This window comes from Lactuca serriola, chromosome 5, assembly GCF_051521515.1.
Source record: "Lactuca serriola cultivar US96UC23 chromosome 5, Lser_US96UC23_V15, whole genome shotgun sequence".
NCBI lineage: Eukaryota > Viridiplantae > Streptophyta > Magnoliopsida > Asterales > Asteraceae > Lactuca > Lactuca serriola.
Genome location: NC_136412.1, coordinates 236,772,096 through 236,799,823, shown reverse-complemented (window position 1 = coordinate 236,799,823; position 27,728 = coordinate 236,772,096). Strand labels below are relative to the sequence as shown.

Here is a 27,728-nt window from a genome sequence, read left to right as displayed (position 1 = left end):
AAACCCTGGCAACTATGAACTTAGTGCCTCATAAACGAACATTGGCAGCTATGGACTTAGTGCCTTACAAATGAACGTTGGTAGCTATGGATTTAGTACCCTACAGATGAACATTGGTAGCTATGGATTTATACCCTACATTGGCAACTATGGACTTAGTGCCTAATAGATAACATCATCGGCTATGGGCTTACTGCCTATTAAATAAACCTTGGCATCGATGGACTTCGTGCCTATTCCTTAGGACAATCCTTAGGAATGAATGAGTGAATGATAGATGATTCTTAGGGTAGATCCTTAAGAAATAAAGAAGATGATGGGGATGAGTAATTGGGTTGATTGTTTGATAATTAAACATAATAATTATATTATCGTGGGTTGAAAACCCTATGTGCTCACCAGGTTTCCCAACCTGACCCACTCAGTTTATTAGTATCACAGGTGTTGATACGAAACTACATTACACGGAGAGGTTAACGGAGATGTAAATCACTAGTGTAAATGAATGTAAGGTCTGTTTATGCTTATGTTTCTGTATTGACGATGACATCCCAAAGTTTTAATATAAACAAAAATACATTTCTTCAGAATTGTTTTGATAATATATTTATCATGTTTTCTGGGAACAAATTCCACAATACTATTCTTTTAAATGAATACTCTGATTTTTAAATAAGCATAAATAAAATTTTTAAAATGACCGTGAATTTGGGGATGTCACAGCAACCCAAGCCCAATATGGCCCAACTTCCTAATTGGGCATAAAAACTCTCATGAGACAATTACTAAGAAAGTCCTAAGCCTAACCATGGCCCAAAAACAGAAGCCCAGTGGCCTAACAAGGCCCAAACTAAAAAATGCTAAATATTACTGAACTGGGGAGTACGACCTGCGTACTCGAGAAGTACGCCGCGCATACTCGGACTTGATTCACAATATGCAAACGCATGATGCATAACCTAACATTACGCTGAGCACACTTCCTTGTACGCCCAATGTACTCATCAGAAGTCCAAAACTCACATTTAGCTCTTAATGGGTTAAACCAAGATGTCCAAAACACAGATTTGGTCCCTAGACAAGGTCTTAACCAATAAAGTTTCCAACGTTACTCACATACATGCCTTAATGGGACTCAACACTTAAAAGGGACTTAATAAGGGTCTTAATACTTGCATGGACCAACAACTCCCACAAAGTTTCAATTTTTATGAACAAGGGACCTTATTGGAGCTTAGATCTAACATCCACTACTTCTGGGGTAGATCAAATGCTCAACTTTACTTCAAGGGACTAAAAAATACCAAAAAAAAAACACCACAAAGTAGATTTAAACTAAATGATCATCAAGGTATAAGCTTTTTACCTTAGAAAGCTTGCAAATGGGAAGATACTCCTAGATCTACAAGCTCAATCCACTCCTCTAACTGTTCCTATTCTTCTTCTTCACCACAAAACACCCACAAATCACTTTCAAGCTCAAAATCACCAAAATGCACTTAGGTTTCGAATATAGGGTTAAAAAGGAATGGAGGTTGAAGGTATTAGGGTTTAGTGAAGAGAAAAATGAGCTTAAATAGGGTACAACACCCTCATTTAGGGTTGACATGAATATGGAGTACGCCATACGTACTCCCATTATGCTTAACGTACTCCCCATAAGTGTCGTGACCATCCTCCCTAGTACGCCATGCGTACTCCTTATGCATGCCCCACGTACTATGGTTAGCCTTAAACCCTCAAATCTTCTGAGGGCCATAACTTCTTCGTTATAAATCCGTTTCTGACAATCCTTATATCCACGAAGAGGTAACGAGAAGCTCTACACTTCTATCAACTCATACTTGCCTTAAAACTTCCTGTAAAAAAATCCAATTTCCATAAAATCATGAATTGTCACTAAACCAAAATACCCCTTGTCTCCAAAACACAAACCAAACTCCCGGATCATCCAAACTTCATCACCCGTACCCAAATGGGTCTAAATCTCATTCCCTCAAAGGACCCATGCCTGATAATACCCGATCTTCGGGTCACCGCCCCGTATTAGGAAATGATTCGGAACAGGGCGTTACAGTTATGGTCATTTGATATCTCAAAAATACAAATGGCTCATGGGTTAATTTTCTAGACTTTTTACACAAAGGTTATGGTCTGTTTGGGGAATATTTTTCCCACCTTAAACTCCATATTTTTAAAAACCGTTTCACATGAAGATAGATCAGGTTCTTAGTTATAAAATTAAGTACTTCACACATCCATACGAGTTTTCTACAATTTTGGCGATTTTTACAATACTCCCTCGGAAAACAGATCATTCCGGACTAGTATGGGTAAATGGTCGATTTTACTCTAGTTAGAGGCGTTTTTGGCTTCCGATCAAAACGAATGAAATGTAAATGAATCAAATAAGAAACTGTGGGTTCTGATTTCAACCAAAATGGGGTTTTTCATGACTGAGATATGACCTCTCAAGGATCTGAACAGATTAGGGAATTTCCATAAATTCACAACTTGACTTTTTAGGGTTAATTAGCTTCTTAACCCATTAAGACCAATCCAAAAAGTCTTAAAATTAGGAGAATGAGTTCATAACAATAGGGTACTTCATTGGTACAAAATTCAATGAAAATCACAACCCCTAACCTTGAGGTTGACAAGAAGGTAAAATAAAGTACAATGCCTAAATGGTAAAATCACCGACTAGGTCTAGAGGGTTGAGACCAAAACCACCCTAGACACCACCTAAGCCTCATTTGGGGTTGGAAAACCACCACCCACTACCAACATGGAAATGGTGGTGGACGAGCTGCCACCACCTTGGTGGTGGTGATTTCGAATAAAAGAAGTGGAGAAGAAGGTAAGAAGGAAGGAAAACCAAAAAAACCATACCTTAGAAACTGGCCTTTACCTAGCTCGATTTATAATCCTCCCTCCTCCTCCCAATATTGACTCCAAGCTGCTACCCTCTTCTTTTTTCTCGCTCATTCTACTTCTCGGCTGCAACCACAAATAATCAAAAAAACGCAAACACAATACACAACTAACATGCTACTAGGTATCTTTATGTGTAATAAGGGCATAGTAAGGCCAAACACAACAAGCTCGGGCTACCAAAAAAAAGTCCCCACAAGTATGAAGCTCAATGCACTAAAATTCTAAAATTACACAAAATGTCCCTCAAGTTTGCTACAATTAATTATTTAGCCCCTAAGACCAAAGCTTTATCATTTTAAGTTTAAACTGTTGCATTTTATATCCCTTTTTAGATAATATTATTTGATTTTAATTATTATTATTATTAATCATATTTATTTAATTTTATTTCTACCAATATTCGTTTAATAAATAATTAAACGAAAAATAGGGTGTTACAAACTGGTATCAAAAATTTACTTTGGCTCTTAGAGGCTTGGGATTTAAGCAAATGCATGTTAATGCTTCCTTATTTATCTTTAGGAATAGTAGCATCTCTGTTGTTTTCTTAATATATGTTGATGACGTGATTATTGTTGGTAATAATGCCACTAAAATACAAGAAGTTTAGTCATTTCGCGACCAATAGTTCAACATTAAAGATCTTGGTCCATTAAAATATATTTTGGGCTTGGAAGTAGCAAGGAACCTGATGGAATTGTCCTTACTCAACGTAAATACACAATTGATATTATGGAAGACAGTGGTTTAATGGGATGCCGTCAAAGTTCGTTTCCAATGGAACAAAATTTGTAATTGGATTAAAGTACCGACAAACCTAAAGATTATGCAAGTCAGTATCGTCGTCTTGTTGGCAGGTTGCTTTATCTTCAGGCCACTAGGTCGAACATCGCATATCCAGTAAAAATACATAGTCAGTTTGTATCTGATCCATGAAAATCTCATATGGATGCAAAAGTTCGTGTTCTGCATTATCTAAAGACTACCCAAGAATGAGTGCTTAACCTTATAGCTTACTATGACGCTGACTGGCTTGGTTGTACATACTCGTGACTTTCTTGTACTAGTTATTTACTTCTTTTTTCTGGAGCACCCATTTCATGGAAAACCAAGAAAGAAACAGTTACATCGAGATCTCCAGCTGAAGCGGAGTATCAAGCAATGGCAACCACCGTTAGTGAAGTTTTATAGGTTCGTTGGTTGTTAAAGACACTACATATGCCTCATACTGGCTCCATAGCTTTGTTTTGTGATAATCATGTTGCCATACATATTGCAAATAATCCATTTTTTCATGAAAGGCCCAAACAGGTTGAGATATACTATTACTTTATTTGTGAACAGATTGAATCATGGGAGATAAAGCCTATGTTGATTAGAAGGCACAGGTGGTTGACATGTTTACCAAGGCATTAGGTGCAGATCAATTATGCAAGCTACTTCGATATTTGCATGCTCTAACTTGAGGGGGAGTAAATGATTTATTCGTTATCCCCTGTTGAGTCTTTATCCTTTAAGCATAGCTTTCCAACTATTTAAATTATTTTGATTGTTATTCGGTTTTGCTAAACCTTTTAAAATTAGCTTGCTTAATGAAATAAACAAGTTATCGATCTATGAAAGTTTTTACATCCAAACCCTCCCGATTATTCTTTCCTCCATGACAATCTTCACGTACATATTTTGTGTTCACCCTCAGGTGAACCTTCTTCTACTCTTGATCAACCCATCATCACACACATACACCAAAAACACTGATAATAAAAAGAGAACCAAATTTCATTTTTGAAAAAATTTCAAAAATGGTCCCTATGGTTTCCAAAAAAATAAAAATTAGTCCTAAACTTATCTTGTCTTCAAGAATGATCCCTGTAGTTTGAAAAATTTTAATGGATCGTCCTTAAAGCTAACTTCGTCAGTTTTGGTCAGTTAATCACAACACATGGAAACCATGTGAGGGTAAAATCGTCTTTTACAACAATAAGGATCATTAATGAAGTTTTGTACATTTTGAAAGCAAATCCTTAATATGACATTGTCCGGTGCATATTGAATGAAAATCCCCTCCAGGCATCTCCATTGCCAATAGCGCTCCCTCGGCTCCATTCACCTCTAGCGATCATCTTCAGCTCCTACTCAACATCCCTAGCCTCTACCGTCTCATCGTAATCAGTAATGATCTCCCGCCTAATCCAAAACCCCCCATTTACATTCTCCCTCTAGTTACTGGAACTTCAGATAAAGAGAAACTAGATGAAGAAATGCAACTGCTTGTAATGGCTTTGCATCCCAAAGTGTGTTTTGGAAAGATTTGCCAAGTCTCCTATTCTCGACATATGAAGATGTTGTGTTGGTGAATTTGTTATTGAAGATGTTGAAATAGAAAGTAAAAATGATAGCGATAAAATACTCTGGAGGAGATTGAGGTTTAAAAGAATGCCTAGTTTGATTCAAGCGCAGGTCCCTCCTATCCTTATTGTTAATGTTGGTCAGAGTAATACAAAGTTAAGTTTTGAAAGTTTGAGGAAAACGAAGAACGCAAAATTTGAAGTCAATACAACAGTTTTGGTTTACACATACTTCACTCACATGGTTTCTTATCTTTTATTGATTGCTTTGTTGGTAATCAAGCAGTAAAGCAAATAAACGAGAACAGTGGTAACAGGGGTAAAAATGGAAATGACAGCCGAATGATTATCTTTATTGACTGAAGAATACTAGCAGCCTAATGATTAAGGTGCTATACAATGAATTTTCGACTGATGAATTGTGATCACTGAACTACTCTATTTATACTACTAGATTTAACAGAAAAGAGAAATACTAGGGTCAGTTTCTTTTCTAAAGGTCATGACTGCCCACGTTTTATTTTTCCTAGTTACCAGGTCAATCCTTGACCAATATTTCTCCCCCTCAAGGTTGACCTTTCTTCTTCAAATCTTCAATGCCAATTAGTGCTCTCATCTCAGAAAACTTTATCCTTAGCATTGCCTTTGTTAGAACATCAGCCTTCTGTTGATCTCCACTCACATGTTCCACTTGAATTTGCTCCCTTTTAACACACATGCAAATAAAGTGGAACTTTGTGTCTATGTGCTTGCTTCTACCGTGAGATACCGGATTTCTTATGAGTGCAATGGTGGATTGATTGTCGATTAGCAGCTTCACCTTCTGTGCTTTCTTTCCCATCAGCTCACTAAACAAATTTCTTAACCACAATCCTTGACATGCTGCTGCAGTTGCAGCCATATACTCGGCTTCACATGAGCTGAGTGCCACTGTTTTCTGTTTCTGCGAAGCCCATGTTATGAGATTTCTTGAGTAGTAGAAAGCTACTCCAGTGGTTCCCCTTCTATCTTCACGATCACTGTTGTAACTGCTATCACTGTATCCCACAAGTCTTCCATCGCCTCCCCTGTGATACTTTAGCCCATATTGGGTTGTTCCCTTCACAGATCTCAAGATATGTTTTATAGCAGCATAGTGACTCTGTTTGGGACTTTGCATAAACTTGCTCACCACTCCAACACTGTAATTGAGGTCTGGTCTTGTGTGGACCAGGTATCTCAAACTCCCAACAAGCCTCCTGTACATGGTTGCATTTACTGGTTCGCCATCTTCATCTTTGGTTAACTGGAATTTTGGCTCCATTGGGTATTGGGAACTATTGCAGCCTCCCATACCTGGAGTCTTTAAGATCCTTTTAGCATACCCCTTTTGTGTGAGCATTGTACCATCCTTACCCTGTACTACTTCAATTCCCAGGTAATATAATAACAATCCCAGATCACTCATGTTAAACAAACACTTCATTCTATTTTTGAACTCTTGGATTCCTTTCTCACTTGACCCAGTGACTATAAGGTCATCTACATATATACCCACTATAAGAATCAGATTGGGTTTATGTACCTTGTAGACGGCTTGCTCATGATCACATCTAGCAAATCCAATTGACTTGAGTGATTGGTCAAGTTTTATGTTCCATGCCCTTGGCGCCTGTCATAACATATAGGGCCTTGTGAAGACGGTACACCCATCCTTCCTTGCCTTTGACCATGAACCCAGTTGGCTGAGTCACGTAAACTTCCTCCTTAAGATCATCGTGTAGGAACGCTGACTTGACATCTAGGTGATGTACAAGCCAATTTTCTTTCTTCGCTATCGAGAGAATCAGTCTTATCGTCTCCAGCCTGGCCACCGGTGCAAATGTGTTGTCAAAGTCGACCCCCCTTTGTTAAACGTAACCCTTGGCGACCAAACGAGCCTTGTGCTTGATTACCTCCCCAGATGCATTCTTTTTCGCCTTAAATACCCACTTTACCCCTATCGCCTTGCGATTTTGGGGTAGCCTGGTTAAAGTCCTGGTATTGTTTTTCTCAATTGACTTCACCTCCGTTTCCATGGCTCGTTTCCACCCTTCTTCACTTGATGCTTCTTCGTAGCTTGTGGGTTCATCATCAACCAACAACAACTCTTGATTGCTTTCATACATTTCTCGTATCTCTTCTTCCTCCAATCTTGTCGTGTTTTCATAAACTTCATTGATTGAGCGGAATCCTCTAGGTGACGTGTCATCATACGAAGCTACAGACCCACTTCTCTCTTGAATTGTCGATGCTCGACTGGAAGGTGTTGATCGCGACTTCGATCTGTGCGAGCTTTGCTGCGACGTTTCTTCGAACGATGGACTGTGAGTTTCGTGGTCTAGGTGAGAGTCGCCATGTGACGGCGTTAACGGGTTTTTAGTCACGTTATCTGCTGAGTCTATTTCTTGGGCTGGTTGAAATTGGGCTTCCATATTTGCCACAATATTGGTCCAATAAGGGGTTGTAAGAGGCTCCCTTGTTGTTTCATTGCTCCAAGCCCAAGGCCTTGCTTCGTCAAAGATCACGTCTCGAGCTATCACTATCCGACGATTGCTGGGATTGAACATCCGGTACCCTTTTGTTCCTTCCTCGGATCCCAAATACACCATTGGCTCGCTCCGACCAGTTAGTTTGCTCAGGCTTCGCAATTTCTTCACAAATCCCACGCAACCGAAGATCTTCAAGTGTGCGATCGAGGGTTTAGAAGCTTTTAGTGATTCGTATGGGGTTACGTCTTTGAGCGCTTTTGTGCTTGTTCTGTTCAACAAATACACTGAATGTCTCACGGTCTCTCCCCAAAATTGATCCGGTATCCCCATAGCCTTGATTAGTGCCCTAGTCATTTCCAAAATCGTCCTATTTCGACGTTCCACAACCCCATTTTGCTGTGGGGTGTGTGGTGTTGTCAATTGTCGCTTGATTCCCGTCTGCTCACAAAAGAACCGGAATTGATTAGAGTTGAACTCACCTCCACAGTCAGTTCTTATCATCTTGACTTTGTGGCTGTACTCTTTCTCAACTTTCAATTTGAACTTCTGAAACATGCTCAACGCTTCATCTTTTGTTTTGATCAGGTATACCCACATATACCGTGAGTAGTCATCCACGATTAAGAGGAAATATTGATTCCCTCCTTTGGTTGCTGGGGTGATGGGTCCGCATAAGTCTGCGTGTACTAGCTGTAGTGGGTCTTTAGCTCTCCACGTGGCTTCCTTTGGAAAGGCTTGTCTTGGTTGCTTGGCCAGCATACATCCTTCACACACCTGTGATGGATGAGTCACCTGGGGCATGCCTAATACCATCTTCTTACGTGTCATCTCCTCAAGTGTTCTGAAGTTAGTGAGTCATCGTCTATACTCATGGCTAAGCATACAGGCTTCCCAGGTGTAAGCTTAATTTTATAAAGTCTGTTCTTGGATCTCTGCACCTTCATAACCAGGCTTCCTGCTTCATCATACATCCTCTAGAACTCTTTCTTCATCCCTATGTCATACCCTTCTTCAGTCATTTGTCCTAGACTTATTATATTACTGTGCAGAGCAGGAATATAATATACATGTGGGATGACAAATTGATCACCATTCTTGCAATCAAATAGGAGAGCACCTTTTCCTTTGATTGGAACTCTGGACCCATCTCCGAATCGAACCTGCCTCATTACTTTCTCATCTAGTTCTGCAAATAAGCCCCTGCATCCAGTCATATGGTTACTAGCTCCATTGTCTAGATACCATATGTTCTCTTCATTGCTCTCCTTGAGTTGACTCGGATAGACTTTTTCTTCATTCAAAAGGACCACCTCGGTATTATTTTCACCACAAACAGTCAACAATAGTGTTGGTTCTTCTTCATCACCAGCCAAGTTAACTTCTTGGTCCTGTTGCTTCTTTGCCTTGCACTCCGATGCATAATGACCAAGTTCTTGGCATTCATAACATCTAATGTTGCTCTTGTCTCGTGGTTTTTTGTTGACAGTGTTTGTCTCCTGTCGTGAGTCACCACCCCAGCGCCCACCTCTGCCAGGAGATGAACCTCGCCCTCGTGTGCTACCTCTTCCACCCCGGTGATTGTTTCCGCCCCTTCCTCTACCGCCTGTTAAATTTTGCTTGCTTGGACTCCGGTGGGTTGACGAGCCTTCTGCCTTGGCAAGTAGTAGGGCATTATCTCCCTGTGTGCTTGCCTTCCGGAGCCGGAGCCTGTCCTCATATGCCTTTAAGTGCCCAATTGCTTCTTCAAATGACATTGATTCCATATCACAGCTTTGCTTAATTGATGCCATCAGGTTTATAAACTTTTCTGGGACTGTATCAAACAGCTTTCTTACCAATTCTTCATCTTCCAATATTGCCCCTGCATTCCCAAATTTAGAAATCATAGCTGAGATTTTTCCTGCATACTCATCTATGGTTTCTGTTTCCTTCATATGGAGTGCTTCGAATTCACTCTTTAATACCCGTAACCTTGCCTTTTGGACCCTCTCTGCACCCACATACCGTGACTTTAGAGACTCCCAAACCTCCTTGGCTGTCTTTTTCTTGGCTGCCTATGCAAGAATCTCCTCTGGTATAGATTGGAAGATGAAAGTTCGAGCCTGCTTGCTCTTCTTCTCATCCACAACCACTTCGGTTAGTGGCTCTATGGCATCCCATAACCCATGGGCATCCATGATGGCTTCCATATTAATTGACCAGGTGTTGTAATTTAGCGAGGTTAACATTGGGCACTGTAGGGTGAAGGGGATGTCCTTGGACTGATTGGATGATGATGGGGCTGTCATCTTGTTGAATCGAGGGTACTTGGGCATACAATTGTTCAGGATCTGTTTGCTCTGATACCAAATGTTGGTAATCAAGCAGTAAAGCAAATAAACGAGAACAGGGGTAACAGGGGTAAAAATGGAAATGACAGCCGAATGATTATCTTTATTGACTGAAGAATACTAGCAGCCTAATGATTAAGGTGCTATACACTGAATTTTCGACTGATGAATTGTGATCACTGAACTACTCTATTTATACTACTAGATTTAACAGAAAAGATAAATACTAGATTCAGTTTCTTTTCTAACGGTCATGACTGCCCACGTTTTATTTTTCCTAGTTACCAAGTCAATCCTTGACCAACATGCTTCACATCTCAATGAGCGAATTTAACAGGGGCCTGCTCCAAGATCTTTGTGTTTATGGGTTGGTGGTGGTGCTTTCTTAAGTTTCTTAAACACTCAAATCGATTTTGAAGTTGTTGGAGTGGAGGCTGATGAGGTTGTTTTAAGTGATGCAAATCAATATTTTGGGCTAAAAATTGGGAAATTTATTAACTAAAGCTAATGCTATAAGTACCCCCTATTCTTTTTCAATTCCATCCCTCTGATGTGACTTTTTTTTTTCTTTTGTTCGTTTTTTTTGTTTTATCCATATTTTGTTTTTTTTGTTGTTGTTAATAAACAACAAAAAAAAAGATAAAGTTTACTTGTGTTCCATTTTATATAGTCGTTCGAATTTTATAATAATAATAATAATATAAAATAAAAGAAAAACAACAAAAAAACAAAAAAGGGAAAAAAATGATATCAAATCAAAAGTAAAATATTGATTAGATTGATGTTAGGGGGTAAAATTGGTTAAGAGGGATACTTATAGCACAAAACCTTTAACTAATTGTTGGAGATGTAATAGAATTGATTCAAAACTTTGTAACAAAAGGTGACAGATTATTCATAGGTTAGTTTTGAGGTTTTAGATGATAAATTTGATGTATTTATGGTTGATTTGTGCTCAAGTGAGGCTCGAAATGGCAATAGTGCTCCACCACCAGAATTTCAAAAAAATATGTTTTTCAAGCTCTGAGATTACTTCTTCATGATCATGGTGTCCTTATCATCAATGCCATTGCCTAGAGGGGGTTTTCTTTCAATATGCGTGGAACAATGTCATATTAGAACTTTTCTCTAAAAATAGACAAAACTTCATGAATGGTCCTTATGGTTGTAAAAGACGATTTTACCCTCATATGGTTTGCATGCGTTGTGATTTAACGGACCAAAAATGATGGAGTTAGCCATAAGGACGATCCATTAAAAGTTTTCAAACTACAAGGACCATCCTTGAAAACAAAAAAGTTTAGGACCAAACTTGATTTTTTTGGAATCCACAGGGACCATTTTTAAAGATCTGTGTTGATTTTATTTGTAACTTTTTCAAAATTATTTACAATAAATTGATCGAAATAAACAAAAAAATGGTTATGTTTATTTGTTTGTTTAATAAAAGAAAACATAAGAAGAGGTTGCTTTCTGTCCTCTAATTGAGTAATTGGTGTGTTTTGTTTGCTCACTTAATTAATGATGTGTTTTAGTTTTGGTATTTTAATCCACTGAGGATTGTTTGTGAAAGAAATAATTCTTTATGAAAACTGATAGGGGATTTGATTTTAAGCCTGCTTTCAGCTTTCAAGCATGGTGTGTATGAAAGAGATGTGTTTTATTTTTCGGGTATTGAAGATTCCAACTTTAATTTAGCTGATGTTTTCTCTCTTTGAAGGTGAAGAAATTTTCATCCGTTTAATTCTATTTTTTGTTTTTTGTTTTTGTTTTTGTTTTTCTTTTGCACTTAAATTTTGAATAATGTTCAAATTAGTAATCCAAAACGCCAAAAACTTGTGAGTTTGTGGATCATGTCTTGTTATTTGGTTTTACACTGTGACGTGGGGAAATGTTAAAAGAGAACAACTGGAAGGAGCTCAAAGTTGCATAATGAAGGGGCTCCTCTTTTGCAATATGTTGTCTATGAGAAGAATTAAGCCATAAAACTCAACTTCATATGTTGCTTTTATTTCCATAAGTAAAGAAAGGAAAGTACATCGATTAATATTATTCATAATTAACAAGGTCAACTTGTGTAAATACAAAGGACATTGTATTCTTTTTATTTATAACAAAGCACAAGTTGACCCAAGATGCATTTTATGCTTTAAGAAGATAAGTATCAATATCCTTGATATTCTCGGCAGCAGTGTCTCTACTCGTAATAGGATCTGGAACCTCATCACTTGTTTTCTCATACTCACAATGCCATTTCACAAGGATTCCTTCTCCCTCGGGAATCACCTCAATACTAAACTTGAAAGTCTTGTAGTATTCCATTATATCCCCACCAATCACACTGTAAACCACTTTCTTCTTTGATTCATCAATTTCTTCTATCTTCTCTTTCCTTGACTTCCCAAATGGCATCCCTATTTTATAGTAAACAAACATGTTAGACATGATTACCATGCAATTAATAAGATTAATTTAGTCATGAACTATAATGTTGATACCTTCACCATAGTGAATCTCGCGGACAGATCCAAGGCTCCATCCATCCCCTTCAACAACTTCAATTTTTTGGTAAATGTTGGAGCAAACTTTAGGGAGGATGATGACATCATCCTTGATGCTTTTCCATAACTTTTCTGCTTCAGATTTCACCTTGACTTCAACATTAAGCTTCCCTGTGGTTGCCATTAGAACAAGGAAAGAGGAAGCTTTGTCAAACACAAAATCAAAAGTTAAAAGTTAAACAAGTACGAATATGGAATAGGAAGTAGAATGAAGAGTATATTGAAGGTATGCAAAATCCCCAGGAAATGGACTTGCTTTTCTAGTGAGAATAGGGTCGGTTTAACTAGAGAGTTAATTGGATAGAGCTAGTACACATTAATGTAATTTGGAATAATTGGATGCCGATTTCATTCCATTCATACAGCTTAAATACATTAATTACATGGGCTATCAAAGACTAACGAGTTAACACTATAATGGGCTAATACAATATAATAACTTAATAACAATATACAAAATAGTAATGCACTGATAGTTTACACATACATTAAAATGCAGCAGAACTTTTCGATGATGATTACCATGATTGTAGTGGCCTAGCAAGTTCGTATCAATGAGTGAGACAATTTGGGCAATTGCTTAAGGCCTCCAATATAGCCATACTTTTGTATATCTTATTATATTAGTACCATGCGTATGCTCCGACGTAGGATTATTATAACATGATAAGATAATCGATTTTATCTATAAAATGTTTTATTATTATATTCCAATTGAATATAAATAAAATTAATAATATTTTTCAACTTTATATTACTTTTATTTATTGTAATAGTTAACCTGAATATGATTTATATGACAATTTTTTCTATTTCGATCAATCTTAATATTTTAAATTTCAATTCACAGTTCTATCCAATTTCAATTCTGGTATCTTCAAGGAAAACTAATTAAAACGACCACGTTGAGTAAGGAAGTTACAATATTAATTCACAATTCAAAATCCATTATCCTTACTTAACTGATTCATAAAATAAAAAATATACAATTACAATCTTGCCCTTATTTATAGCTGTACATGCTTAAAATAATTAGAAAACATTATTAATTAACATATACATGTGCCCAATTCTGATTGGTTCTCGCATTTTCGCAAGATATATACATTTTCGCATGAACATATATATATATATATATATATATATATATATATATATAATAAATATTAGATTAGTAATTTTAGTATATTTACCTGTTCGAATAAAACATATTTAAAAAATAATGATAATATAGAAAAACTCACATATACGCAAACTCGAAAAAATTTGAGACAAACAAAAAATAGACATATCGATGACTTTTAATTAATTCTTTTCTGAAGCAACACATAACAAACACTCATATATAATTTATTGAGTTAAATATTATCCATATTACTTTTATAATATATGACTAATAGGATGTTTGTGATCCAATTTACATTAATAATTCAACCACAACCTATAAAAAGGAATTAATATATTAAGAATTAACAAATTTTAAGCTTATAAATAAAAGCGAAAAGTGGTAAAAAGACATCAAACACCTATATAGCATATTAGCAATAACATATATCTCATCTAATTTATATTAACGTTTCAAACACAAAATATAAAAAAATTAGTATATAACAAACTTACAAATTAAATCTTTTAACATAATAACGTGCTTCGAAAAGTGGTAAAAGAACATTAAACAAACAAAAAATCATTTAAAGGTTTTTTTTGTGAATTTTGTATGTTAATTGTATGTGTATCTACTAAAAAAAGGGGTCTTTTATAGTAAAATTTACATTAAATGCTTATTAAACATAATATGTAAGTTATAAACTTTTGAGTGACTAAATCATTATTAAGAAGGTTTTTGAGTGGTTAAGTTAAAAGATGAAGATTTTAAATGAATGTGTTTGAGTAAAAATGTCGCTTTTATAATATATATATATATATATATATATATATATATATATATATATATATATATATATATATATATATATATATATATATATATATATATATATATATATATATAGATCCAGTAAGAATTTTCTTTTGGTAGGAAGGTAATAAATTTTTTTTCGGCTTGTTTTTTTTGCGAACAAAACAAATGAATCAATTATAACATGATTCACCAAAAAATATCGCAAAAAAACATTTCGATGATTCATTTTTACAATGAATTTGTTGATATTCACTAAAATTGTCATAAAAGTGAATTTTTTTTTCTTAATTTACCTAAACATGAATCATGAAGATGATTTTTTCGGAATTTTTTCTTGTGAATTATCTTACATATGATTCATCTAATCATTCATTTCATTTTTTTGCTAAGAAAATATCTATATACAAAATTTCTTACCTTCCTACCAAAATTCTCCTTCTTATTTGATTTTGACTATATATATATATATATATATATATATATATATATATATATATATATATATATATATATATATATATATATATATATATATATATATATAAGACATGATATAAAGTGTATAGCGGCTAAGACGAAAAAAAGAAAGAAAACGATGCAAAAACAAAACCAACACTAAAGACTAAGGGACGTGCGATTTTTTTGGAATAATCATATCATTAGGACTTTCACCAGAATCGATTGAATGTCTCTATGAATCAATTATGAGTTTTTCAATAGTAACAAAAAAAAATCGATTCATAATAAATTGATTTTGGTTTTATCACACAACCTTTTTTTTTCGATTTTAATTTTTGTTTTCTGATTTTTGATTTCACTCTTTCTTAATCCATTGATTATAATAATCTTAATTCAGGCATCCTTCAAAAAAAAAATTGATCTTGTATTTGTGTTAATCTGAGCAACGTCCGCGATTCTTATTTTTGTTCGTGTTAGTTTGAATTTTGATTCGTATAAATTTTATGATTTAGTTATAGAATTTAATTTATATGCTTTCTTTTGATTTTTCGTAGATAATTTGAATTTTCAATATCTAGTTTTGAAATACTTGTTGTTGGAGCCTAAAAAACAATTTAAAAATCGTTATCCTTTTTGTTGAATATTGATTCTGAAAACGATTTAACATTACAATTTCATAATTAAGAGTTTTTGTATTCTTTAATTGTTTTTTCTCATTATTTTATAAGTTTTAAATAATAACATGTTACATAGAAAATATTTATTTGTTATTGAGAAAAAAAAACGAACAACTAATAGTGTTACAAAAATGATCCAAAGATAAATTTATAACAAATAACACACACACACACACACACACACACACACACACATATATATATATATATATATATATATATATATATATATATATATATATAGGCTTAGGTTATTCTATTCAAAATAATTATTGTGTTATTGTATGCATAAATGTGGACCAATCAATTTTATTTATTTTAAGAAAATAAATAATACATATTATTAAATTAAAGATAATTAGAAAATACCATCTAATTTCATTTTAATGGTATTTTAGTCAATTAACATAAATTTAGAAAAGGAAAATTGCATATTTTAAGAGATAATAGATTCTATTAATTTTAAAAATCTGATTGTAGTGATAATAATTCTCGGATATTCTGACAGAATATATTTATCAAAAATAAAAATCTTCTTGAACTATAAAATAATAAAAATATTTTTTGAACCTATTTCTTGATCATAACTTTAAAAACTTCTTGGAGAATAACAAATCCTTGAACCACTAATTGAAGAATAAAAACAAAAATTACATTAATTCTTATAGAATACGGGTAACAATTGCTAAGAATTACATTTATTGTTAAAGAATAAAACTAAAAAAACTTTCAAATAGGGGAAAAAAACATTAAAATCTAACAAAGACACTAATACATTCTAAAAAAATAATGTTGCTAAGAATGATTTTTAATTTCATGGTCCATTCTTCAAGCATCAGCTGCTTCTGTGGAAACAAATCCAATGCATAAATCAGTGAGAAAATATCCATATTCCATTCCAACAGAATTGAAATTCGTGATTCCATTCTGATAGAATTGAAATTCAAGATTCAGTTACGGTGTGCATTCTGTTGGAAAAACATTCAAAGTAAAAAACAATTTAATGAGAATGATATTGCATCTCTCACATCAACAAGTCTATAAATTCCATCTGGAAATATTTCATTTCCTACATATTATAAAGATTTGAGCATGCACTAAATTAATTATACAAATCCGATGAATTGATTTTTAGTTGTAGTAGACAATTACCAATTATAATCAATCCCATAACCCACTCAGAAGTAGTGTTGAGAGTTGGCTGTAAGAGAGGACCAATGGCAAACCCAGGATTTATAACCACCAATCTGATGAAACCGAAAGCAATGAAGAAGGCTTTTGTTATCGAGTACCTGCCATCAATGAAAACAAGATTAACATCTGGTGATTTCATTGTTAGGGCTTAACAAAAAGACTGGAATGTTGGGTAACAGGGTTAGCTTTTTAAGAAGAATGTCATTTGTATCTACATAATATTGGTGTATTGTACATATTCAACAACTTGCTTGAGATGTAATAGATATTTTATCAAGTACAATTGAGTAATTAGATCAGTATTATCAACAGTAACAAAATTATTTAACTGGTGGATTTGAAGAATGATGGTTAATTGGTTAGTAATTAACTAAACAGACATGTTGATTGCTAACCCTAGATTATGTTGCAAATCAACAGTACAGTTCGTCTTGCTATCAATTGGCGTGTGTTTTTGGGTTGTTGATCCCTAAATTCATTACGTGATCCTATTTAATCTAATATCTAAATCTAAAGCAACTAAATCAGTTGATCGCTGAGTTAATATTGCAATTGAAATCAGGAATTAGAAAATCGAATTTAGAGTAGAAACAGTAATTACCAAAACTTAAACTCAGGAAGACGACGAAAAAAAAGGCAGAACTCGTCGGAGCTCTGAGAGGGAAGAGTAGGGCCATCAGAAAGGTCTTAGAATTCCGAGAGGAAAGATCGTCGCACAACCTTTCACCTGGACATCCAGTCCATCCAACGCCACAGTACTTCCCGTATCTAATCCCAATCGATGATCGCAATGTCAATCAACAAACCCCAAACCAAATCAATTAAATCTAATAACTTCTAAAAATGTTGGGGAAAAAATCAGATAGAGCATTACAGTTACAGTTTTCTGCCACGCATCGCTTGCTGCATCTCACCTGACATTTCATTTATTTTCGATTTTCGTCTAAATCACCACCACGTCGAGATCTTCTTCTTCACCTTCAAGATTGAATCTTTGGGTGCGATGGGTCTGCAATCGCCGGACATCCATCACACCTCGCCACCGGAGATGCCTCTTCCCTCGGTCTATAGTTGCGATGAACAGTGGCTCATCCTTTGGAGAACTGGAACGCTTTAATGAGGGGATCAATTTAGGGTTTTCAGAATCGGTTTTTATATAAAGTGGGGAACGAGATTTAATAAAAGTCATTACCATGATTATACGAATTATTTTGGAAGTTATTAAACCAATTACTAAATTACCCTTATTTATTTATTTATTTAATTAATTTTTTATTTAATTTTAATTGACCCACATTTATGCATACGATAACACAATACTTAGTTTAAACAAATGAACTTAGCTTTCTCTCTCTCTCTCTCTCTCTCTCTCTCTCTCTCTCTATATATATATATATATATATATATATATATATATATATATATATATATATATAGGGTGAGGTTCAATAGAGAACCATAATTAACCATGGAACCAATCTTTTTTTCAACTTTTAGAACTTATTTTTTTATCAAAAAAAAAAAAAACTAAAAATACAGAAATTCATAACTTTTTATCTTTTTCCAATTATATAAAATTCGATTTTTTTTACGTCAAATTCACAATGTGAATCTTTGAAAATTCACAACGTGAATCCAAAAAATATTTTTCACATTCACAATGTTAATATATAAATTTAGATATTTTTAGATTTTTTTTTTCGATAAAGAATAAGTTATAGAAATTGAAAAAAAGATTTAGTTTCTTGAAGAATCAATAATTATGGTTCTCTATTGAATTTTTTTTTTTTTTCTCTCTCTCTCTCTCTCTCTCTCTCTCTCTATATATATATATATATATATATATATATATATATATATATATATGTATATGTATATATATATATATATATATATATATATATATATATATATATATATATATATATATATATATATAACGATTTTTATTTATGTAGTAAGATTTTTTGACGAAACATACGACCAGAATACACTTCCAACTTTCCAACACTTGAAGGTCACTAGGTTATAGGGTCGATGGAAATCGCTTTGAGGTACTGGACAAAAGAAAAAGAAATTAAGTTTCTACAGTAAAAGAAAATAAGATTAGTAAAGGAGAGTGGTCTTTTTGCAACACCATTACTTGTTTGAAATAGACTTTGTAAATTATCCTTTGTAAACTAGTAAACTAGGAACAGACTAAAAATATATTTTTTACACGTAGCATAAAAGTTGTCATTAATTTTCGTCAAAGAGTCTTACTACTTAAATAAAAATCGTTTTAGATGTAAATAACTAAGGGGTCGTTTGAAATCGACTTTGCAAACTATAATTTGTAAACTAGGAATAGACTAAACATATATTTTTTTACACGTAACATACAAGTTGTCTTTAATTTTAAATCGACTTTGTAAATTGATTTATGATGACAAACAGGTAGAGGCACCTAATTAAGGACGGTGTTAACACCATCAATATTATCTTTAAGTATGTATTGTACATCTAACGTCTCTAAACTCTACTAACAAATTTAATAACATATTTTATAGATCGTACTTCATAAATCTACATAGTGTAGTTACTTTCTAGAAAATGAAAGAAATTGTGCCAATCGCGAGTTGCATGTAATAATGTCTATAACCATTCTAATCTAACCCAGCGGTCTACATATCGTCTCTACTAAGTAGCTAACAGTCCCTACGTTGAAAATTACACGCCCTATTGATTGTTGCGAGTCTTATTAAATTTCCTGTGAGACATTATTTAGATCGGATAAAAGTATATACCCCCTTCTTCCTTAAATAACTGTTTACATACAAAAAAACGTAAAATAAAATAATAAAAAACATTAATTAGTGATGATTTTATTCAATAAAATGACATTTCTATTCTTTTTATAAAACCATCTTTATTTTTTTTAGATTTTTTTTGAAACAGCAAATATATAAATCTGTTCCTAAATTATTTCATCTATAGCCCAGGACCTGAACCTTCGACTTTAAAAAAAATGGGCAACACTAGATATCATTTGGCTAGAAAGCCTTTGTTTTTGGTAAACATATGGATGCAAAACATGCCGCAATAATTTTTTAGAAAAAATCACTTAATTAGATTTTATTTTGGTTTCTTTGATTATTCCGCTTATTTTTTAATCTACATACTTTCTAAAAAACACTTAATTAGATTTTATTTTGGTTTCTTTGATTATTCCGCTTATTTTTTAATCTACATACTTTATAATTTTAGCTACCTAATCACTTACATTCCACATCCAAATTTACTTCTTCCCTTCATCCGCATATTCTAAGACTTTGTGTACTACCCTCATCCATCAAATTAACCTTGACAATTTAATTTTTATATGGATCTACTCACTAAAAATAACACTACCATTGCACAATGTCAAGCTACATATCTAAGTCTCAATGGGGAATTAAAAAAAGGTTATGCAAGTCAAGTGACTTCACTATTCTCGGTTTCTAAACGGACCATTAGTCGTATTTGGCATCAAGGTAAAAATCAAGTTAACCACGGATTCTTGGTTGATTTATCTTTAAATAAGTCAATGATTGTTGGACGGAAAATGTTACAAATAAACTTGGATCAAGTTTCAGAAATTCCATTACGTCGTCCATCCAATATATGCTCTCTTGCAATAACTTTAAATATTTCAAAATCAACTATGCTTCGACCACATACAAATGCTATCACGTCGAATCTAACTCTTGAGAATTGAAAAGCAAGGTTAGAATTTTGTTTATCAAAGATTACATCGCCATCATTATTTAGACCAATTCCTACATTCTATGATATGTTTAATGTTGTTCATATTGATGAAAAATTGTTTTACATATCAAAACAATTAAAAGAATACTACTTAGTCCCCGGTGAGGCGGAACCGTTAAGAAAATGTAAAAGCAAAAACTCTATCACAAAGATTATGTTCCTAGTGGCGGTAGCAAGACCAAAATTTGATTCGTTGGGCAACGAAGTTTTTTCGGGAAAAATTCATATCTACCTATTTACAACATTAGAACCCGCTAAGCGTTATAGCAAAAACCGTGTCGCAAGAACATTGGAGACGAACAAATAGGTAACAAGGTAAAGTTCTACCGGATATTAAGGTTAAAAGGTCGTGACGTCATACCGGTCCCATATTTATTCAACATGACAACGCAAAGCCCCATATTAACCTTAATGATAGTGAGTTTCAGGAATCAGCATCTCGAAATGGATTTAATATTCGACTTTGTTTTCATCCCCCCCCTCCCCCAATAGCTCGGATTTGAATGTGTTAGACCTTCGATTTTTTCGAGCAATACAATCACTTCAAGAGCAAGAGGCTTTGCATACAATTGATCAATTAGTTGATGCGGTTAAAACAAGTTTTGAAAGAATGCAATTGCAACAAATTAACAATGTTTTTTTTTCACTCTACAAACATGCATGAATGAAATCATAAAGTTTCAAGGTGGCAACAACTATAGGGAGGTACCACCAAAATTTTAAATTTTTTGGTTTAATATGTATTAAATGAAAGTATAGGGGGGCTATTTGTAACAAAAAAAATCAAGGGAGGGGGTACAGCCCCCTCTCCCCCTAATAAAGCTCCGCCCATGTGAGGTTAGCATGACAAGATAACTTACCACTCCAAATTGAGTGTGATGAAGTTTAATAGATGAAGTTGTAGTGTATTTTCAGTAAAAAAAATTACATGTAACCATAAAACTCAACTTCATATGTTGCTATTATTTGGATAAGTAAAGAAAGGAAAGTACACCAATTAATATTATTCATAATTAGCAGAGGTCAACTTGTGTAAATACAAAGGACATTGTATTCTTTTTATTTATAACAAAACACAAGTTGACCCAAGATGCATTTTATGCTTTAAGAAGATAAGCATCAATATCCTTGATATTCTCGGCAGCAGTGTCTCTACCCGTGATAGGATCTGGAACCTCATCACTTGTTTTCTCATACTCACAATGCCATTTCACAAGGCTTCCTTCTCCCTCGGGAATCACCTCAATACTAAACTTGAAAGTCTTGTAGTATTCCATTAAATCCCCACCAATCACACTGTAAACCACTTTCTTCTTTGATTCATCAATTTCTTCTATCTTCTCTTTCCTTGACTTCCCAAATGGCATCCCTATTTTGTAGTAAACAAACATGCATGTTAGACATGATTCCCATGGAATTAATAAGATTAATTTAGTCATGAACTATAATGTTGATACCTTCACCATAGTGAATCTCGCGGACAGATCCAAGGCTCCATCCATCCCCTTCAACAACTTCAATTTTTTCATAAATTTTGGAGCAAACTTTTGGGAGGATGGTGACATCATCCTTGATGCTTTTCCAGAACTTTTCTGCTTCGGATTTCACCTTGACTTCAACATCAAGCTTCCCTGTGGTTGCCATTAGAACAAAGAAAGATGGAAGCTTTGTCAAACACAAAATCAAAAGTTAAAAGTTAAACAAGTACGAATATGGAATAGGAAGTAGAATGAAAAGTATATTGAAGGTATGCAAAATCCCCAGGAAATGGATTTGCTTTTATAGTGAGAATAGGGTTTAACTGGGAAGTTAATTGGATAGAGCTAGCTAGTACACATTAATGTAATTTGGAATAATTGGATGCCGTTTTCATTCCATTCATAGAGCTTAAATACATTAATTACATGGGCTATCAAAGACTAACGAGTTAACACTTTAATGGGCTAATACAACATAATAAGTTAATAACAATACACAAAATAGTAATGCATACTTACGTCATACATTAACCAAATGACTTCTAGTCTAACGGTAGATTGAATTAGGTGTTACCTTAAGAGTAGATAAGATTTACTGTTTCAAAAAAAAAAACACATATATTAGATTTGAAAATTGTGTTTTTTTTTTTTTTTAAATTTCAAAATTGTCCAATGATGATGTCCATGATTCTAGTAGCCTAGTAGGGTCGTGATAATGAGTGAGACACTTTGAGCGATGGCCTAAGACCTTCAATATGGCCCAACTTTTATATATCTTATTATATTAGTATATAAAAAAACATGATATATTGTGTATAACGGTTGAGCGGTAAAAAGAAAGAAAACGTATCAGAAACAAAATCAGTAGAGAAAACTAAGGGACTTGTGATTTTTCTGCAATAATCATCTCACTGGACCTCTCACCACCATCGATCAAATTTCTCTAAGAATCATTTTTTATTATTTCAATTGCAACAAAAAAAACGATTCATAATAAATCTATTATGGTTTTATCACACAACCTTCTTATTTATTTCCGATTTTAAATTTTTTTTTTCTGATTTCTAATTCAGTCTTTCTTAATCCATCGACTCTAATAATCTTATTTCATGCATCCTTTAAAAATATTGATCTTGTATTTGTGTTAATCTGATTTCAGACAGCCTCAACGATTTTGATTTCTGATTTATGATTCGCGTAAATTGTAAGATTTAGTTATTGTTCTTTAATTCTTTCATGTTAGTTTTCTGATAAAAAATTAATTTATGTGTTTTCTTTTGATTTTTTGTAGATAACTTGAAATTTCAACATCACAAGTTTTGAAATCCTTATTATTGAGCCTAAAAACCGATTCGGAAATCATTATCTTTTTTGTTGAATATTGATTCTTAAACAATTCAACATTAAAAGTTCACAACGAAGTGTTTTTGTTTTTTGGGCTAATGACATAAAACCCTCAAATTTTCACAAAATTGACGGATTTGCCCAAAGTTCAAACTTAGGTTCGTTTTTGCCTTAAACTTGCATTTAATGTGTCGTTTTTGCCAAGTAGCCGGTTTCCCTTTAATCAACTGGTTACCACTTGCTTAGGTGGAAGATACGTGACATTTATCATTTAAAAACTCATTCACAGACATCTTCATGTGCAATTGATCCCTTCGACCCCACAGTTAGTCACATAGCCACAACGGAAAAATGACAACTTCGTCTTCAAGATCAAGCTTCAATGGTGGTACAAGAATGAGGAACAAGAAGGTAATAAGATGCGACTGTGGTGATGTTTGTGGTGTATCAATCTCAAGAACACCTGATAACCCAGGACGAAAATTTTGGGGCTGTCCTAATTATCAGGTAAAAATCTATTTATTTTTGTACTAATTTCTCCCTAAAAGTTTATGGCTGCTCTAACTTCCCAAAGAGGAACGTATGTAATAGAACCTTAATTTTTTTTTTGTTGTAGGTGGAAGGAGGTAAATGTGGTTTTTTCAAATGGGCGGATGAAGAACTAGGTCAAAATATGGAGATGTGTCATACAGAGGAGATCAAGCCATTGTTAGAAGTGATCGTAGGGTTATTAGTGGTTATATCGTTGATGCTAGCAATAGTGGTTATTAAGATGTAGTTTTGTTGGTTTTTCCTGTATTAGTAATATATTAAGGGTAATGAAGAATTGTTACATCTTTGTAATGTTTTTTTTGAACGTCTAAATGTTACATGTTTGTAATGTATTAAGGGTATTAATGGTAGTTAATTGCTATCTCATGTATATGTTGCATCCATTACATAAGTTTTACTAGCATGTAGCAGCCATCCATTTTTTATACCAAAACATGTACCCAAAAGCCTAAAAAATATCCAAAAAAGGCAAGCCATAAACAAATGGTTGTATGCTGCAAGTAGTGGGTGTATATCAAAAAATAACCAAAAAGAGGTACCTATACAATTGCCCAATGATACCATCCCCACTTTTGCCCCCATATACCTAGGTAACTACTCCAAATCTACTGGATAGCTAGATGTGGAACCCCTTCCATCTTTGTCAAAACAAGGTTTCTTTAGCTTTTGCAGGATGATCCTTTCTGAGGGCTTTCTTGTCCTTCTAGGTGGTACATGCCCTTCATCATCAGCATCATTTCCCTCCAAATCTGCTGCATCATCCTCACCAGCACCATCACCTTCATCCTCAATATCACCATCACCCTCTCCATCATCCTCACCAGCACCATCACCCTCTCCATCACCCTCACCAGCCCATCACCCTCACCAGCACCATCACCATCACCCTCTCCATCACCTTCACCAGCACCATCACCCTCATCAGCACCATCACCATCACCCTTACCCTCACCTGCTACTTCACGAACATCATCAGAATCACCCTCGCCCTCATTTCCTTCCATCACACCATCAACATATGGAATATCCTCAACTTCATTTACATCCTGTTAATAAAAATTTGAAAAATACTTATTAATAAAAGATATAAACATGTTTGTTACTAATGTTAGCAATTATAAAATGATGAAGTCAAACTAACCATCTTAACTGGTGGCATATCATCCAATTCAACTTGAACCCCTCTCATGCTCTCTATTTCAGCCATGCTATATCCTGCCCCAAGTAGGTCTGCTACACTTTCTAGATCTAGCATCACCATGTCTGGGAGAACATCACTTGCATTTCCTTCAGTGAATTCAGGTTTAGGATTACCCTCATTCTCAGATTGACTTTTTTCATCAGTACCTTTAAGAATAGCATCCATTGCATCTTCAACCTCATCAAGTATTTTTGTCAGGTCAGGTTCAACATCCTCAACACCTTTGTCATCATTAGCATGATGAATACTTTGAATAATAACATCCATTGCATCTTGGAATCCATCACCTTTCTGATAATTATACTTTGCTTGGCTAAGAGAAGCTTCAAAAGTGCACATCATATCAACCAAACTGTCACATCAATATCTTCTTTGTCAAACAAATCTTTCATTTGTTCCTCACATCCCCTGCCTTCAACATGACCATCTAAACCATCATGCTCATCAAGTAGAACTCTATCTTCAACAATGCCACCACCTCTTTTTATCCCCAACTTCTTTTTGCTTCTAACAAATTTAGAACCTGATGCTTGATTTGGGTCAGATTGGACCTTTTTCCTTGGCCTTCCTTTCTTCTTTGGTAGCATAGGAACTGCTTCCTGCCTCTCAGACCTATCACATGATTCTTGACTGGGTTCAAATTGTTCCTTCCTTGGCCTTCCTTTCTTCTTTGGTGGCATAGGGACAGGTTCCTGCCTCTCAGACCTATCACATGATGCTTGACTAGGTTCACATTGTTCTTTCCTTGGCCTTCCTTTCTTCTTTGGTGGCACATAGACAGGTTCCCTGGTTGCATTCTTGCATCCCTTCTGGTTATGGCCATACTCAAAGCACTTACCACACCTTACAGTTCTTGGGGTGTGTACTCTTCCATCATTTTCAGTTATATGTCTCCTTCTATTGACCTTTGGCCTACCAGACATTCTCCTTGACACTGGTGGCAAGGGCATTATGAATTCAGTTTGAGGCCATAAATTTGAACCATTCTGAAACGACCCAAAATGTGACCCAAAAATTTTTGTTTTAATATTACTAAAAATCACATCAGCGAATGTCATATATAATAAGAACCATGGAATGAGTACTCAAAAGTCGTAGTAACTGTGTCAAAACAAAACTGTATCAATCATAACAAAATATCTGAATAAAACTCCCAGGATAAAACTGAAGTTGTGGTGGGTGCGATGTCATCAACCCGAGATCTTCCCTTTGCTAGTGGAAGTAACTGAAACTCAAAACTGAAACTATAAGCACGAAGCTTAGTGAGCTCCTCCAAACTACCACATACCATACAACAACATACAAACACATATTGGGCCTTGCCTACTGCATCAGACCGAAGTCCGGAAACTGTATCAGACCGGAGTCCGGAACTAATTAGGACCTTGCCCTCTGCATTGGACCGAAGTCTGGAAACTGCATCGGACCGAAGTCCGGAACTAACCAGGGCCTTGCCTTCTGCATCGGACCGAAGTCCGGAAACTGCATCGGACCGAAGTCCGGAACTAACCAGGGCCTTGCCCTCTGCATCAGACCGAAGTCCGGAGACTGACTGAACATAGCATAGCATAATCATAACTTCTAGCATAAACACATATACTGCATACTGCATCGGACCAAAGTCCGCAACACATAACACAAAGACATGCTTGAATCACAAAGACATCAAGCACACTGAACTACTGCATCAGACCGAAGTCTGGAACTACTGCTAAGAAGACGATTCGGCATTGTGTCCGTAGACCCGTTCCTACCGGAAGGAAACTCACCTCGTAACACTGGTTGCTGAGATGCTAAATCTGGAATTGGCTGACTGCTGCTTCGAAACTCCTCGGCTACAATCCCATAAACACTAAATAAGATACTGATAATTGATCTCAGGGTAAAATGACTATTTACCCCTGGTCAAGTCAACTTCCTGGTCAAAGTCAACTTCCAGTTGACCAGACTCACCGAGTTGGGTCGCCAACTCGCCGAGTCCCTATCATGCATTCTAATCCTCTACCCGCTTCTACTCGTCGGGTTTGGAAAAGACTCGACGAGTTCTTCTTCGATACTAACATCGAGTCTAACTTCATCCGACTCGCCGAGTTGTATGAACAACTCGTTGAGTTCTCCTTCATCATATGAACACGTCCAGTCTATGACTCGCCGAGTCGTATGAACAACTTTTCGAGTCTGTTCTTGAGCATGAACCGACTCGCCGAGTCCTAAGAACGACTCGTCGAGTCTCATGCATGCTAATACTATACAGTCGATTCTAATCGATTTCAGTGCTTCCAAATCATAGATCTGAGCTTCTAGGACTGGTTTTACACGTAAAGTTTCCAACTTTACGTGCATGCACAAGAGAATGAGGCTAAAATACCAAAACCATCAAATACTAAGCACTTAGGGTTTGGAACAAGGCCATGTTTGCATAAAGGTGGC

The 27,728-nt window shown here is 34.9% G+C and overlaps 3 protein-coding genes across 3 annotated transcripts; 1 reads left to right on the top strand and 2 right to left on the bottom strand.

Annotated features, from left to right (window-relative positions):
* Positions 1-12,243: 12,243 nt before the first annotated feature.
* Positions 12,244-12,810, bottom strand: LOC145053766 (MLP-like protein 423). The gene is made up of 2 exons (XM_079001862.1): positions 12,624-12,810; positions 12,244-12,539 (listed from the first exon to the last, which is right to left on the bottom strand). The coding sequence occupies exons 1-2, from the start codon at positions 12,808-12,810 to the stop codon at positions 12,268-12,270; spliced, it is 459 nt and encodes a 152-aa protein (XP_078857988.1). The 3' UTR covers positions 12,244-12,267.
* Positions 12,811-21,654: 8,844 nt separating this feature from the next.
* Positions 21,655-22,480, bottom strand: LOC145053765 (MLP-like protein 423). The gene is made up of 2 exons (XM_079001861.1): positions 22,181-22,480; positions 21,655-22,092 (listed from the first exon to the last, which is right to left on the bottom strand). The coding sequence occupies exons 1-2, from the start codon at positions 22,365-22,367 to the stop codon at positions 21,821-21,823; spliced, it is 459 nt and encodes a 152-aa protein (XP_078857987.1). The 5' UTR covers positions 22,368-22,480; the 3' UTR covers positions 21,655-21,820.
* Positions 22,481-23,896: 1,416 nt separating this feature from the next.
* On the top strand, positions 23,897-24,323 carry LOC145050286 (uncharacterized). Its single transcript, XM_078998562.1, has 2 exons — positions 23,897-24,052; positions 24,162-24,323. The coding sequence occupies exons 1-2, from the start codon at positions 23,897-23,899 to the stop codon at positions 24,321-24,323; spliced, it is 318 nt and encodes a 105-aa protein (XP_078854688.1).
* Positions 24,324-27,728: the final 3,405 nt, after the last annotated feature.

Excerpts from the sequence above, each read along its gene's own strand:
- LOC145053766 (XM_079001862.1), bottom strand. The coding sequence starts at position 12,810 with ATGGCAACCACAGGGAAGCTTAATGTTGAAGTCAAGGTGAAATCTGAA. Across the intron at positions 12,540-12,623 it reads CGAGATTCACTATGGTGAAG|GGATGCCATTTGGGAAGTCA; the intron begins GTATCAACATTA and ends ACTATAAAATAG.
- LOC145053765 (XM_079001861.1), bottom strand. The coding sequence starts at position 22,367 with ATGGCAACCACAGGGAAGCTTGATGTTGAAGTCAAGGTGAAATCCGAA. Across the intron at positions 22,093-22,180 it reads CGAGATTCACTATGGTGAAG|GGATGCCATTTGGGAAGTCA; the intron begins GTATCAACATTA and ends ACTACAAAATAG.
- LOC145050286 (XM_078998562.1), top strand. The coding sequence starts at position 23,897 with ATGACAACTTCGTCTTCAAGATCAAGCTTCAATGGTGGTACAAGAATG. Across the intron at positions 24,053-24,161 it reads GGGGCTGTCCTAATTATCAG|GTGGAAGGAGGTAAATGTGG; the intron begins GTAAAAATCTAT and ends TTTTTGTTGTAG.